This window comes from Pleurodeles waltl, chromosome 3_1 (assembly GCF_031143425.1).
Source record: "Pleurodeles waltl isolate 20211129_DDA chromosome 3_1, aPleWal1.hap1.20221129, whole genome shotgun sequence".
Classification (NCBI taxonomy): Eukaryota; Metazoa; Chordata; class Amphibia; order Caudata; family Salamandridae; genus Pleurodeles; species Pleurodeles waltl.
In genome coordinates, this window is record NC_090440.1 from 1,374,644,934 (window position 1) to 1,374,662,368 (window position 17,435).

The following is a 17,435-nucleotide window of genomic DNA, read 5'->3' on the forward strand; positions in this document are numbered from 1 at the left end:
GCTGTCATTCCTTCCTCGTCTCTTGCCAGTCTCTATATTTCTTTTAACTCTTTTCTTTCCATCTTCCATCCTTTTATCTGCCTTCCTCACCAAAATTAACTTTATTTTGTCTGTGAAATGAAACCATTTTCAGTTTGCACTTTCAGTAAAACTACGAAAAAAGACACACCAATTATTAAACCTACTCGTAACTTCTGACATAGTGAACTGGCTCTTACACATGCAGATATCCAATTCATATTTTAAAAAATGGATATATGGCTATACTACAATATCAAATTTTGTTCTGAGAACACAACTTTTTCAGTCGTGGAATTTCTTTTGGCATATTATAGAGTTATAATGTTATAATTCAATAAGCTTGACTGAAATAAACCATGTTGGAAAATGGGTTATTGGTAAGGGCAGGTAAGCACCTACACTTAGCAATAGGCCACTAACCTCCACTTAGGTCCAGTTAGGTCTCAGTAAATTAAACCTAGCTCAACCCTTGGTAGCTTGCCAACGAGCGAAAAGGCTTCACTTAGGAGACAAAGCGTAAAGCATTCAAATATCACAAAACAGTAATTAAATAAAACACAGGAAACAGTTTAAAAATCCAAAATCAATTTATAAAAATAGATTATATTTTTAGCTTTAAATAACACCAAAACGAATAAAATCAGATCAGAGGAACCGGAAATATGAATTAAAAAAATAATAATGCTTTCTAGCGGATAGAAGCAACTAGCGCTCAAAGGGTTAAAAAAGGTCACACTGGAAAGGAACAAAGTCCAGAGTTCAGGCCACCCGCGAGGTAACACTGTCACACTTACATTCAGAAGTGTTTGATTCAGGAAAGTGGTCCACAGCACCAGCCAAGAGTTCAGAGGCCCTGTTGTGCCACTTAGGGCCTGGGACTACAACTCCCACAATGCACCTCTTCAACTTATGGAGTTGCTCCAAACGTCTCCAATCTTCTGGATCTTCTTCCAGAGGTCCTTTTTGTGTCCTTGAAGTGTCCACAAATTGATCCAAGGTTCCAGAAGCTCTGAGTTGCTCCTTGGGAGTTGGGATTACAATTCCCAGAATGAACCTGGCCAGAATTCTCAAATGGCCACTGGACGCTGGGCTCTGCTTACAGGGCTTGATGCAGGGCACTCTGGGAAGCTCCTTTGTACCTGTAGCAAACAGGGAGTCCCTTCTTAAAGCAGTAGAAGACAGGTAAAGTCCTTTTAGTGGTGAAGGCCAGGTGTGCAGCTGGTGCAGTCCTCCAGAGTGAAGTCCTCCAGAGTGCAGTGTCCAGGTGCAGGTCTGGGGTCTAGCAGGGCAGTCCTTCTTCTCCTGTAGTTCTTCCTTGTTGGAATCTGATAGGGATCTGAGGTGTTGGTACAGGTTTTCCAGTGTTATCCTTGCTCCTGGGTGAAAAACAAGGGGGTCCTGGTTCTCCAATCAGGGGCAGGCCCCTTCACCCTGTGATGACCACTTCCTGGGAAGTGTGGTAAAAATCTATCCCAGGGAGCAACATTCCTCAAAAATCCATCATGACTGAAAGTGATTTTTGGAGGTTACATCTGGCTGAGCCCACCCACTGGTGTGGCTAAAGATCCTAAACACACCCCTCTCCTGCCCTCTCCTAATCTAATCAAGGGGGCACCTAATTGTCTGGGTTTGCAGGATGTGAGGGTGCTGCTGGGTTTCTCCAAATGTCCTTCTCTGGCTTTGAAGACCAGTTTGGCAGCCCTCCCCCTTCCTGCCTCACCATCTGCTGAGGGGATATCTCCTCCCCAGGCACATCTCTTTGTGTGGAGCCAGGCGACTTGACACCTCATCAAGGCAGCCTGGCCAGGCTGCCAGAGGCTGGCCAATCAGAGCAAAGCAGCAAAAACACTGCAGGGCTGAAGTTGGCAACTTTTCAGGTAAAGTTTAAAACTCTTGACCTGAACAAGTTATATTAAATCCCACAACTAGAAGTTGTGGGATTTATTATAACAATTAATTTGATACCAAACTTGTAGTATCTGTTACTTAAGGGATTTTTAAAATTAAAATAAAGTCTCCCCATTCTAGCCTATGGAGGCCATTCACTACAATGAGGGGAAAACAAATGTGCCTGTTTTACCACACCAGGGCTAATAAAACCATTTTTATAAGGTCCCTGCTTATAGTTACATGGCACCCAGCCCTTGGGGCACATAGGGCACACCTTAGGGGTGACTTATATGTAAAAACAAGGCAGTTTAAGGCTTTAGAACTACTTTTAATTCTAAAGTCGAATTTGCATGTAACTTTAATTTAAAAGCAGCCAGCAAGGCAGGCCTGAATTTAAAATGACAATAGGCACCTCAGCAGTGCACCTATGGGTGCACTACCTATGCTGGGGTCCCTAAACCTACATGCCCTCCCAATACTAGGGACTTATAGGTAGGTTGACTTAGAGAATGTTAATTAGCCTAATTTGCATACTGATTTTTCACAGAGCACAGGCCCTGGGACTGGTTAGCAGTCCCCAGGGCACCATCAGAGTCAGGAAAACACCAGCAAAAAGTAAGAAATGGGATCAAAAAGTTGGGAGCCCTCTGCAATCAGCCCTGTTTTCTCACAAACCAAGATTACAAACCCCAGGATTCCCTATTACAGTAAATTAAAGCTTAAAGTATGAAATTGGCTGTTCTTTTGCCGTGGGGGCATACATGAACCTCAATAGTGGCACAATATTAGCAAAGTATTTTGCCACGCCTATCCAGCAATTTTGTTGATTTATAATTGACTCGAGATGTTACTTACCTTCCTTCCTAAAATCATAATCTGTTCCAGTACTTTTCATAATTGGTTCTGTTGGGTATCCACAGCAATGTTGTGCAGGGCCCACACTTGATTGTATGTAGGTGTCTTTGGCTCTATCCTGAAATTACAATCTTAGCTGGGGGTTAAGAACATTCAATTGCTATGCACCCCATTAATCCTGATCGTACCAGTAACCTTGTTACCTCCCACATCTGGATTATGAAGGGCAGTTGTTGGACCTGACATCCTTGGCATGGGTTTCACCCAACATTTTGCATTCCATCCTCCTGGTTTTGCTGATTTTGTTTTTACTGGCCCTAGGACTCTACACACTTTACCACTGCTGACCAGTGCTAAAATGCTTCCACTCTTTCCTTTAAAAATTGTGGCATTGGCTTACACCCAAATGACATATTCATCTCACCTATAAATTCCTAGTAAAGTGATACTACATGTACCCAGAACCCGTAAATTAAACGCTACTAGTGGGCCTGCAGCAATCATTGTGCCACCCACTCAAGTAGCCCTTTAAACATGTCTCAGGCATGCCATTGCAGCCTGAGTGTGCAGTTTTAAACTACCATTTTGACCTGGTAAAATAAACCTTTTGCCAGGTCTAAACCTTCCTTTTTATATATACAAGGCATCCCTAGGGTAGGCCCTAAAAAGCCCCTGAGGTAAGGTGCAGTATATTTGAAAGGTTGGACATTCAGCCTTAACTTTTACGTGTCCTGGTAGTGGAAAGCTCTAAAATTATTTTTTCACTACTGCTGGGCGTACTTTTTCAAATGGGATAGCACTGGGTTGCCTTATTACATTTAACAAATAAAAATAGTTGGGAGCCTTTAGGAATGTCGAGTTTGGTGTCTAAAGAATTGTAATTTGAGAATTCTCTTTAATGGTTAAGTTGGAATTCTGAAAATGCCACTTTTTAGAATTTGGAAGTTTCTTCTCCTAACCATTTGCTGCCTGGTGCCTGTATCCAGGATCACATGACTAGATGTAGCTAGCAGTTGGTCTTTATCTATTTCTCCGAGAGAGAGTGAGAGAAAGGAAAATAGGTATTGGCAGGATGGGCCATCTTTCACTTGATGAGGGGGAGGAGCTGTCACCTATTGCACCTGTACATAACAAAGGCTCTTTCTGAGCACACTCATAAAGGGTTTGACAGTAGTCATTTGTGATACCAGACAAGTGGGACCTGAGCAGAGAGGCAGGAAAATCCAGAAGTCTCTGGGGGGTGGAAACTCCCAGATCCATCTCCAGCTTCATGATAGGCACCAGGGATAAATATTGTACCATCTGATCCAACCCTTCAGGACACCTTTGGACCTGTGGAAGACTATGAACTACGGGTGTGCTGCTCTGCATGAAGAACTGCTACTCTGTTGCTCAGCTCCCCTGCTGTCTTGCTTCCTTGCTTCCCTACTGCCCTGCTGCCCGAGTAAAGTACTAGACCTACATCTTGAACCCTGGACTGCAAGAGTCATCCAGGAGCTAGTTGGCTGACCTGTTGATCAGAGTCTCAGGACAGAGAAGGCTCCAACTACCTTGGTCCCAGCACCTGGACTCTGTCCGATGTGACCTTTACCCCCCAAGAGGGACACCCCAGTCCTGGACCCTCGGAAGTGGTCATGAAGGTGCGCTGCCAGCACAGCTTTGGTCCTATGATCAGAACTGATGCTGCATGGCACATCTCCTTGCAGCCCCGCTGCAGAACTGTGTAAAACTGCCACAGCACAATGCAACCTCAACACCAAACCTTGCATCGCAGCCTGCAGTCTCCTCAGACTTTCTACAGCACAACACATCCTCCATACAGGCCTTTGCATCACAAGCCCCTCGTCTATAGCATTCATGACAATAACAAAGGACTCTGCATTGTAGCCCCGCAGCTCTTCCGAACCAGCAGTGTGTGATTCATCTTTGATGCAGGCTCCTCATCGACGGCATCCACCATGATGATGCAGGACTCCACATTGCAGCGTCGCGGCTCCATTGAACTGCTGCTGAGTGACGCATCTTCAATGCAGAATCTCCCAATCCTTCAGGACCAAGGGCCAGATGTAGGAAACAATTTGCGACTCGCAAACGGCAAAAATTGCCGTTTGCGAGTCGCAAATCGGAGTTTCCTATGCAGAAATGCATTTTACGAGTCGGAACCGACTCGCAAAATGCATTTCCGACTCGCAAATAGGAAGGGGTGTTCCCTTCCTATTTGCGACTCGCAGTGGTATGCAATTCCATTTGCGACCGCTTATGCGGTCGCAAATGGAGTCGCAGTTACCATCCACTTGAAGTGGATGGTAACCCACTCGCAAATGTGAATGGACAACAAAATATATTTTCAGGGCAGGTAGTGGTCCAAGGGACCACTACCTGCCCTGAAAAAATACCGAAACAAAAGGTTTCGTTTTTTTTTATAAGTGCAGCTCGTTTTCCTTTAAGGAAAACGTGCTACACTTGAAAAAAAAAAACTGCTTTATTTAGAAGCAGTCACGGACATGGAGGTCTGCTGACTACAGCAGGCCTCCATATCTGCGAGTGCCCATAGTCGCTATGGGGCCGCAATTTGCGACCCACCTCATTAATATTAATGAGGTGGGTCTTTGCGACCCCATAGCGAGTCGCAGACAGTGTCTGAGACACCGTTCTGCATTGCAAATTGCGAGTTGCAATTTGCGAGTCGCTCTGACTCGCAAATTGCAACTCGCAATTTGCAATATTGCTGCATCTGGCCCCAAGAGTTGAGGTACTCTGTTCGGGAGAACTAACTTGGTCCATTTATCTGGCCCACACTCCATCACGGTTGGCCTGAACTTGTGACTTTGTCCTGGTCTGGCATTACCAGATAACAACAGTTAGCGCTTTGTGATTCTAGGCACTATTTTCACCTAAATCTTTAAAATAGAATGTTTCTGGTTCAACTGACTGGATTTTTGTTGTTTTGGTCTCAAGTAATTTATTAAATTTTGCTCTATTTTTCTAAATTAGTGTGAGATTTTTCCTGTGTTTTCACGTTATTACTACTTGAAGTGCTGCATAAATACTTTACACATTACCTCTAAGTTCAGCCTGACTGCTTTTGTGCCAGGCTACCAGAGGAATGATCACAGGTTAATTTGGGGTTTACTTTTGTCTCACTCGGACAGAGATTGTGTGAGATTGTGTTGTTGCTTGAGTAGGGTTTGACACCCTAATACAGTAAACCAAATTCCTACGGCAGTATTTCTCCTGAAGACTTTGGATGAAGTGTCCTGGTGAAATACTAGGGAAAAGCATGTGGTAATGCCAAAACACCAACTAACAGTAATGATGGCAGCAAGCACTGAAAGGGTTTGGGTGGAATATTAAACAGAAACCTGTCCAACTTTTAAAGGAGCCCTTAGAGTATTTATCTCACTGGTATTTCCATTGGTTGAACAGTCGACCATAAGTTATATGAAAGAAAAAGGATTTCAATCGTATGTAGTTTTAGAGGACATTTTCATTGCGCTAGTAGAACAAAACAAATCTAGATGACCATCGATTTGATCATGGATATTTTACACCAATTTGATGTGGATATACCGTGTGGCAAAATACACTTGTCGCAAATTAGAAATCAGCTACTACATTTTCACCACAAACAATTGCACTGGGGAAATAACAAACAGAAATTGATTAGCCACAAAAATAATTATATTTTTCATGAACCATTTCTCAAAATAACAAACTGTTTCTTCAAAAATTGCATCACTTTGTCATAAAAATAAATATACTAAAAAAAATTGAGTTGCAACTCCGAAGCCCTTATCCCAAATTTACACGAAGGCAAAAAGTGGATTTTTTGGGTTTGTAAACTAATGTGGGGAAAAATCTAACACTCTACCAGCTACGCTTCTGTCTTTATCTAGTGTGGCAAAATGTGTGTACCTTTTTTGAGCATTTTAATAGTCTTTATGCTTTCATTGGTAGCCAAAACAGCTGTTCTGGAACAGTGATTGCACCCGTCGTTGTCGATGCTTTGGAAGGAACCTCATTCAGTGTGACCCACGTCAATGCAAGTCCGATGAGGAGTGTGCCTTGAAAAATGGTGTGCGTGGATGTTTCAGCAAGAAAAGCTCGTATTGCATTGCGGCTGGAGGTGGAGTGTTTCGGACCTTCGATGGGGCTTTCCTTAGGTTCCCAGCCAACTGTGCCTTTGTGCTCTCTACCATCTGCCAGAAACTGCCAGACGTTTCCTTCCAGCTCATCATTAATTTTGATAAATGGTCGTCTCCAAACCTGACTGTTATATCTCCAGTATATTTTTACATCAACGAAGAGCAGATTCTCATCAATGATCGCAATACGGTGAAGGTACCACCTTTGGGTGTACGAAGAGGGATCTTCCTCTCTCTCTTCCTCACTCATCTCTCCGACTCTTCTTCACTTGTTACCCTCCTTTCTTCCATCTTTCCATTCTCCCAGATTTCTTTCCAACTGTTTGCCTCTTAAAATATGTTACTCATAGTTTTCAATTTTAATTCAACTGGCTAAGGGTTTCACCTAGAGTTGGTTGGTCACAAAAAATATTTCATTTTATGATGAAAGTGGCAAATGTGCTGTCAGAGAATTCTCTGGTAATGTTAAATATTCAGACAGAATTAACGCCACTATATTGGTGATTTTAGGGCAGTGTTTTCCAAACTAGGGGTAGGAACCGACTGGTGGATTGAGCACAGAAAGTCCAAGAAATACATAAAGATTCCTTTAAATTCGGTATTTACCATCACATTCACGGTGCTTGGAAGCCTGAGGTCCAATGTCAGGATGTATCTTTTGAAAAAATGTTCCTTATTTTTTAACGTGGAGATTAGTGTTTACAAAGTCCTCTCATTTTGTAGTCAGAGAGACAAACGTAAAGTGAATTATGTCTCAATTTTGCTGGGATACAGAGAGTGTGAAAGGAAAGACTGGAGGATGTCATTTTTGTAACGCACAACAAAATCTTAGGCCCATATTTATACTTCTTTAGCACCGCATTTGCGTCATTTTTTAACACAAAGCAGCGCAAACTTTCAAAATACAATTGTATTTTGTAAGTTTGCGCCCCTCTTGCGTCAAAAAGCAGCACAAATGCGGCGCTAAAAAAGTATAAATATGGGCCTTATTCCCTTTTGCTTTAAACAAACTGTACACACACAGTTAGAAAGGAAAAAATGGAGCACATTTTTTGCAATTCAAAGTGTGATGGAAGAGAAGATTTTAATGGTATAAAACAAATCAAGACACTTTACTTGGCAATGCACAAATTATAAATATTCACTGAAACCCAGTTTCCACACATCATTTGTGTGCAATATAGTTTTATTAGTAAATTTGTACATCTATGCAGATTGTGTGGCCATTATAGTGGAAAATGTGCTGTCTGTAAATGATAGTGCGCTAACACACTTTAGTTACATTAAAAAGAGACCATCTCATGTCCATTAAAGCTAGGTGGGTTGCTAAGGTTTGCTTGTGGTTCTAAAAAGTGGGTCATGGTTCTAAACAGTTTGGGAAGCACTGTTTTAGGGGCTAATTAATCACTTATTGCTTCCTTCACAAATAGGATGATTTTCAATTACTGTTCAACTCCAAATCAGACCTACTGTCCTTTCGTCTGAGAATAAGTGCATGTGCTGTTGTTATTTTTATGCCATTATAAATTTCGTTAATGTAAAATGTTGATTTCATGCTTGCGGTGTTTGCTGTCTCTTTATACCAAAAGAAAACTATGTTCCCACTTCTTGTGCATTGCAGGTCAATGGCACCCAGGTAACTGTCCCATTCGTGACCGGACTGTCAACAAAGATTTACAGTAGTGAGGGCTTCCTGGTGATTGACACGAGTCCCGACATCCAGATCCATTACAATGGCTACAACGTCATCAAAATCAGCATCAGCGAGCGACTCCAGAATAAAGTGTGCGGTCTATGTGGGAACTTCAATGGTGACTTGACTGACGACTATGTGACGTTGCGAGGAAAGCCTGTAGTAAGCAGTGTGGTGCTGGCACAAAGCTGGAAGACCAATGGCATGCAGAAAAGGTACCGTAACAGCTAGATTGTTCACTGTTTATTTCAGGAATCTAGACGATTGGAGCACTTGGTGATGTGATTCATGATTAGGTTGCAGGTCAGCTGAAGGAACAATATCCAGAATGATCGATCTATGCAACTGTCAGGGGCGCCCGCTGATGATTTGTGAACGCAGGTGTCTTTTTACCTGTGTGGAAAATGCAGCAATGACAAATAATAGCAATGTATACTGTAGGAGGACTCGAGAAAATTAAACACTAAAACTAGGCACCTCTGTTTACTTGTTTGTTGATTTCAATATTGTACTGATCTAGCTGGAGCTAAACAGCGATGAATGAAACAGTGTAGTGCACGGGGTACAAGTACCAGATTACAGACCTAAAACGGGAAGATTAGACATTAATAAATAGTCGATACTTTATCCAGATTACCAATTGCACAAATTAGTAAACTGAGGCAAACAGATTTTAAGTAATCTGCTCTCATGATTTATTTGGTCAAATATTGAAGCACAATTATAGTAACATCTTCTGGGCCCAAGGTTAGTAACATGAATGACAGATGTACTCTCCTGCCCGCATCTTCTGTTTGGACCACATGACCCCCCTTAATAAATCCGATGCAACAACAAATGTGTATCATTTTTAGTTGAGGTTACAGATCACATTATACTTACCACTTTGACAAAGACCATGACATTAGTATCATGTACTAGTATGAACATGTTTTTGTTTAATTACATTTTGCTTTAAGATGTTATTTATTTATTGGTATAAATTAGTTGTGGGTGTAAATGGTATGATTCTCTCTAGTGTTACTACTCCTGATTACAGCAAAAATATTTGTGGTTCTGAGTATTTTTATGAAAAGCGTAATCCAGCAATTAACGGTATTTTCTTACTGTAAAATGCACCCTTGCATCCAAAATTGACCTGAGGATGCATTTTGTGCTAAGAACGTAGCACTGAATGCTAGGGACATGAACAGTAGTAGCCTGCATCAACTGGCTCTCAATTAAATCTTTGTTCCTGTTCTCCTGCGGTAGGATTTTTGCCCATAACTACTCTTAATTACTCTTTCTCAAAACGTAATTTCTGCCTCCGGGGCCATAAGAGTACAATACAGAACAAGTAAAATTATAAATACAACCTTCGACAAACAAATGATTTTAACAAATACATTTGTACAAAAGTAAAACTAAGACCATGATGCTCTCCATACAAACATCCTTCAATTGCATAATAACTGTACAAACAGGGGCAGTATCACGTCAATGAAGGTAAAATTTTGGTTCTAGCAAGCCACATGGCTCCAAGAAACTTAGCAAGAGAATTAACTAAAATCTGATGGGTATCCGACCTGAGAATATGAAGAGCAACAGCATAACTTCGAACACCTAGTAATCTACAGGAAGGAGCAAGCCAGTTCCTGCGGGGCGCTGCATAGACAGGACAAACAAATAAATCATGGTGTAGATTTTCAGTGGGGGCGTTGTATGCTGTACAGGCTGTTGCTCCCTCAGGCGACCAGTTGTGGGAAAACGATCTTAATGGTAGGGTCCCCACACAAAACTGGAAATAAAGCTTCATGTCCTTAGGAGCCACAATTACATCCCAGAATGCTTCATATCTGCACACATCTGTGACAGTTTAGAACAAATCACAACACTCAGCTCCTCAGAGTCTACCACCCAGCAATAGGGCTTCTTTAAGTTGCTCTTCGAGTGAAATGAGGCAACAGCTGGATACCACCCTTTGGCTACGACCTATGGGGCCCTATCATGACTTTCTGCAGGGTAAGAACCATTTTGCTCTGTCATACATATGCAATGGGCACAGGGGCACTATCATACTGCATGTGATGAATTGTTGATGTCACCATGCTAGTGGACACGCTCAAACATTTTGTTGGTGGTAATGTTTAGTTATAGAAGTTACTGTGGTACTCCAACCTACTTTTCAAATTGAGGGTATGACAGGCCTCTGATACATTGTGTTAAAGTCAACACGGTGTGTGATCGACTAATAGGTCAGATAAGCCAATATGCACCCTTGGCAATGTTTGTCTACTATTTCTATTTAGACATATGCAGTGTTGTGGTATGCATGATGAGTGTGCTCTTTGCATAAGCCATGGACCTCTATGGACACGACTTATTCAGAGACCCTGGACATTCCTGGCTATAAATAGTATTCCCATCCAGGTGTTACTAATGAGACATTGTTTCAGTACAGTAACAGACAGCATGTTAGCATAAGGTGACATGCGCTGTGTGGATTATTTTATAATCTCATTTCCTTTTTTTTCTTTTTTTCTTCCTCTCTATCAGGTTGGACATTCACACATGTCAGAAGTTTCTAAATAGTACTATCAAATTAGTTTATATTTTCTAAAACTGAAAATTAATAGAGGTCACTTGTTACACTTGTAGTGGTAACCATTAGCGTACCACCCGCTGACATTTGGAGTTCCCAATTAGGAAACTTTTATTTCGTTTTGATCCTGAAGAAGCGCCATGGATCCAATTCTCCTGGATCACCAGGCACGAAAAATGCAGACCTTTACTCACTTTTGACTTCTATATCTAAGTGGGTTCATTACCCACTAGTACTGTGTAATTAAATTACCTTTTGGTGACTCCTAGACAGTTCTGCATTTTTGACCTCATATTTTAGGACACCCTCACACTTATAGGTTTCACAATATGGCGTCTAATAAAAGGATCTCCGATAAAGTGACCCTTCATGGGGTCCATCTGACATTGCAGCGCCGGTCCCACAAGAAGCAGCCCGATGATGAAGCACGACATCCCTTTTAGGATGTGTGAGGACACCAAAAATTAAGGGGGCAATTCCCCTACTGTTTGACCTGAATGATTGTGTAGCCTTATAGGATCTTCTCTGTTAGGAACAGTATCCCTTTTTTTATTACTAATAGACAGAGCAATGCATTCAGGAGTGGAATACAGTCAATACGCAATAAGTTACTGGGTGTAGGAAAATGAGTTAGTAGTTGAGGCGGTGAAGCATTACCCAAGCAGGAACCACAATTCTTATGAGGTTGAAACACAAGTAAGCCCCAAATTAACTTGTGCTTTTCTAGTAGCTTGGAACAAAAGCAGTCAGGATTAATTTAGAGACAATAATATGCAGCACTTCAAACAGTAATAACGTAAAAGCACAACACAAAAAATGAAGCACAATTTAATAAATTATTTGGGAGCAAAAGGGCAAAAATCCAATCATTAGAACTGGAGATATGCAATTTTAAACATTTAACTTTACCATTAAAGAAGGTTTTAAATTAAACTTAATCTTATATGCTTCCAATTGAAATCTATCACTAATTAAATAAAATGAGGTAACTCAATAACATCCTATAGGAGAGACCAGCCTTGCAGTAGTGAAAAACCACCAGGACATGTAAAAGTTAAAAGTATACATATCCAATGTTCTGAATACATTGTACTCTGCACAATGAGCTCTTTAGGGCCTACCCTAGGAGTGAGTATGTGTTAAAAATGAAGGCTTAGGCCTGGCAAAAGGTTGATTTTGCCAGGTCGAAATGGCAGTTTTAACCACACACACAGGCCTCAGTGGCGGGCCTGAAACATATTTGGGGGGCTACTTGAGTGGGTGACACAAAGAGTGGTGCAGGCCCACTAGTAGTATTGAGTACATGTAGTACCATCTTACTTGGCTCTAACATGTAAATGAAATGTACCAATTGGGGGTAGGCCAATGTTACCATGCTTTAGTTAGTGATCACACACACTTTAGCACTGGCTACTGGGGTAAAGTGAAGAGTCCTAAGGCTAGCAAAATGTGTCCGACAAACCATTAGCAGCCAACACTGCTATGCATGGCCATCGGCTGTTCACAGTAGGGATTGGACACAGGGACTGTCCTGTAATCAGGCTATTAACCCAAACCCTGGCAGGCTGTTAACATCCACTGCATATGGCCTTTGTTGTGCATAGTTTGGGGTGGGCTGGAATACTTGGTCTTTGGCCAAACCTAGGCCCATATTTATACTTTTTTAGCGCCGCATTTGCATAATTTTTTGACGCAAAATCGGCACAAACTTACAAAATAGAATTGTGTTTTGTAAGTTTGCGCTGATTTTGTGTAAAAAAACAACGCAAATGCGGCGCTAAAAAAGTATAAATATGGGTCCCAGTGCCCAGCCCTCCATAGAAGGTTAAGCGCCTCTGAACAAGACAAGATAGGTAGTCAACACATGCTGTGCACAGCCACTGCTTTCAACCATGTACGTTGGGGTGTGGGAGCACGGATTTAAATGTGGCCAGGCCCTGCTCCCAACTTGCAGCCTTTGGTCAACACTCACATGTGAGTAATATTAGACTGAGCAATAAATTCTGGAGTGAAATACAGTCAGCACGCAATAAGTTCCTTGGTGTAGGAAATTGAGTTGCTGGTTCAGGAGGTGAAACATTACTCAAGAAGGAACCACAATTCTTGTGAGTGTGAAACACAAGTATGCCCCAAATTAACTTGTGTTTTTCTAGTAGCTTGGCACAAAAGCAGTCAGGATGAAAAAGGCAAACTCCAATCAGTAGAACCGCATATATGCAATTTAAAACATTTAAGTAAAACAGTTCTTAGGAGCGCAAAGCAGCAAATGTGATTATCTGGTTGCAACAGACTGGGACAAAGTCAAAAGTTCAGGTTGACAGTGATGCAGCACGGGTGGGATAGAGGGACCAAATTAGGCTGGCTGAACAATGAACCTTAAGTCACAGTTGCAAAGCATTGTGAAATCCTGCTTTGAGGATGATTCACACAGCAGTGGTTCCAAGGAACTGTGGGTGGTAATGCGCAACGCAGCAGTGGTTCAAATGAAGCAGTTGATCGGTCTTTTGATGCGAGGTGCTGCGTCGTCAACAAGAATGCCATCAATGAAGACATGCAAGGCAAAGTTCTGTGTCAGGATGCATCACCAAGCAGCGGTTCCAATGCAGGGCTGCAAGGAGATACATCTCGCTTTGTTGGTTCTGCCCAAGAGATCACAGCTGGGCTGGCAGGGCATGGTTGGAGAATATCTGTCCCTGGGGCTGTAGTCAGGAAGCCAGCGAACTACATATTGAAGTAACTCTGGTGATGCTTGTTTCAAGATAGGGGTCCAGTCCTTTGCACTCAGGCAGCAGGGCAGCAAGCAGCAGGCAGCAGGGCAGCAGAGTAGTAGTCCCTCTTGCAGCACAGCAGCACACCTGTCCTTTGGAGTCTTCCACAAGTCCAGAGGTGTACTGAAGAGTTGGGTCTGAGTGTCCAGCCTTTATACCTGATGCCAGCTTTGAAGTAAGATTAGGTTCTGAAGGTTTCCAACCCAGAGTTATTTGGAATTTCTTGCCTTCTAGTCCTGCCCTGGCCCCAGCATATCTGGGAGCACAAAAGGCTGTTGTCAAACCCTTTGTGATTGTGCTCTGGCAGAGTATAGTAAGTAACATCACAAAAAATAAATAAAATGATGGACGTAGTGTTGAAACCTTTCAAACACTCACCCCCAGTCACAGATCTGCGTTTCATCCATCGTTTTTTTGCTCGCCACGTCACCCCAGTTTGGACCCAGCCATATGCAAATCAGCCTTGACCCTGGTCCCCATGGGAACAGTCCAGCCCGAACTGCTAGGCCAGGTCCTCCCTGGACATCCACAAAGATCAACTGCCAGCTACACCTAGTCATGCAACCCAGAGTAAAGGTTGCAGATTTCAAATGGTTGGGGCAAGAAAACGTAAACTTTCTAAAAGTGACATTTTCAGAATTGTGTCTTAAAATCCAACTTTACCATTAAAGAAACTTTCAAATTATAGTTCTGAAGACACCAAACCTGAAAATTATCTGCTTCCAATTGAACGTTATCACTAATTATATAAAATAAGATAACCCAATGTTTGTAAGAGAGGCCGGCCTTGCAGTAGTGAAAAACTACCAGGACATGTGAAAGTTACAAGTATAAATGCCCAACATTTTAAGTGCATTTTGCCAGGTCGAAAGCACTGGTATTGGGGTAAAGTGAAGAGTCCTAAGGCTACCAAAAATTAGATCAGCAAAAGAATTTAGGAGTAAGGCAAAAGGTTTGGTGGAAAACCATCCTGAGGCTGACAGGCCTAAGACTGGGATTATAAATAACTACTTTGTATGCTACGTATATCTATCCTATTCATAGAATTTTTCCAAAATCAATACCTATTTCAACACTCTTCTGCGCCCAATCTCTGCATAATCGTTTTATCATCTGTTAACTTATATGACAGTATGACTTCATCAAATTTTGAATTATGCTTCTTAGTGATTTGATATCAATATATATAGCCCGTCCCTTGGCTAGTTCTCTGGGCAGCTGTTTCCTAATGAATTTCTTTAATATCACGTAATGTAAATCATTTTCTTTAATAGGTTTCAGTGCTGCTGTAAATTTCTCTCAGGTAGTTAACTCTTTATAAACCAAGGTCCCTGATCATTTCGATTTGTGCTATATAACAGCATTCTAGCTCCAATTTCCTTATTGGTATGGGTAATTCAGGGTTGTCACATAAAAGAGCATTGAAATGAACTGAAAGAATTTCAAAGTCTCTTTTTACATTATACCATATTTTTAAGAAAGCCAAGTTATCCTATGTCATCATATCAAGGGTATGAAACCTCACTAACTAACTAGAAATATAGGGAAAAATACAGGATCTGTGTCATAATAGAATTTGTTCATCAAAGCAGCCTGGCCATAGCTAAATGTGTATTTGTTAACAAATAGATACCCAATGGTAAATTATGTGAGGGTCACTCCCCTTCAATTTCAGAAAGCCGATTGAAGGGGTCCAGGAACTACAACAATCTATTTACTATTAAATACCTCAGTGCTGGATTTGTAACCTCTCTACAGGGTCACCCTAAACTTTTTGTCTTCACCCCTCTGGTATTGTTGGCTTTACAACTCTGTACACTTTACCAATGCTAACTAATGCCAATGTGCTTGTGCACAGGATAAAATTGGCCTACACTGGATTGGCACATTTAATTTACTTGCAAGTCCCTAATAGATGGTACTACATGTATAGAGGGCCTGTAAATGAAATGCTACTAGTGGACCTGCAGCACTCATTGTGCCACCCATTCAATTAGCACTTTAAAACATGCCTCAAGCCTGCTGTTGCAGCACGTAGTGCAGTTTTACACTGCCATTTCGACCAGACCAAATTAACATTTTGCCAGGCCTTAAGCTTTCTTTTTAGTACATCTAAGAAACCCTAAGGTAGGCCCTAATGGCTCATAGGACAGGGTGAATTTTATGTAAATGTGAGAGTTTATGTTTCACATGTCCTATGTCCTGGTAGTGAAAAACTCCTAATGTTGTTTTTCCCTACTCTAAGGCCTATCTCTTGCATTGACCAACACTGGGTTATATTATTACAGTTACTAAATGCTAACATTATATTGGGTGCAGGGAGTGAGGTCATGTTTAGACTCAAATGAATTGCAATTTAAAATCCTCTTTTGTGGCAAAGTCAGATTTTAGGTCACAGCTCGTAAAATGCAAATTCTAGAAAGTTGTCATTTTCTTGCCCTAACCATTTGTGCCTTCTGCCAGTGTCCTGCCTAACACAACTCTGAATGACTCTGATGTTGAGTTTTTAGTATTCCTCCGGACTATTCTGTTCTGCCTGTAGAATAGGTGGAATTTGGTGACTCTGGATAAATTTTGTAACATGGAGTTCTCGCCAAATTCTGCCAATCGCTGCGTGGTAGACGTTGTTGTCATGGAAGGCTGCAGAACTGTAAGTTCACAAGTGTGAGTGACATTTGGCATCCTCCTAGTGGAATTTTGGTCTCTAGGAGGACATCCAATGAATTTTTTCTCATGTGGGTGGTCTCAAATCTTTCGGTCAGAAAGGCTGCCACTCAAGTAGAAAATCTACTTGAGTGGCAGCAAAATTAACTTGAGTAGATGCGCTTTCTGGAACACCACATGGTGCCACTTGCACTGATTTTTCAGCTTGGAACGTGCTACAAGCTCTAAATCACAGCAAGAGCTGTGTAAAATGCCTATTTGTGCCCATTATCAGAACTCCGCAGAATCTCAAACAGTTTATATGTATTTCCACAGATTCCAATTCTTCACATTCCGCCCGCCCTAGAGCTAGGTGTGGGCAGGATTGGCCATCCTGCCAGAATGGCTGGCACTTCAATAGGCTTGCCTAGAGCACACACAAAGGAACCTAACACCAATCTTTTATCATCGCAGACGTCTTGGGGCACTGACAGGGGAAGAGAGAACTTTCCATAGCCAGATTTTGGGGTAGGATAGGGTGTTCCCCATAAACGAAGGTTGGCTACAGATATGAATAGTGGACCCTCATAACAACTCTTCAGTACACTCCTGACCTGTGGACAAATGACTGCCCTACCACCAGAGGACTGCCCTGTTGCCACTAGTGGGTTGCCTTTCTGCTTAAAGGCTGACTTGCTTTCTGAGAAGGAAGACTGGACCTCGTCCCTTCATCCCAGGCTAACCTGAGTGACTCTAAGGGTCAGTTTACTGACCTCCAGGATGAGCTACAGGGACATACCAAGCTCAAGAGGCCTCCTTGCATCTGACCAGCTGACTTT

At 41.9% G+C, this 17,435-nt stretch overlaps 1 protein-coding gene across 1 annotated transcript in view; it reads left to right on the forward strand.

Annotated features, from left to right (window-relative positions):
* Positions 1–17,435, forward strand: part of TECTA (tectorin alpha) — a 333,031-nt gene that overhangs the window by 243,763 nt on the left and 71,833 nt on the right. Inside the window, exons 14-15 of the mRNA XM_069221517.1 lie at positions 6,724–7,107; positions 8,533–8,819. Coding sequence (XP_069077618.1) covers positions 6,724–7,107; positions 8,533–8,819 — 671 coding nt within the window. The remainder of the gene's footprint in view (positions 1–6,723; positions 7,108–8,532; positions 8,820–17,435) is intronic.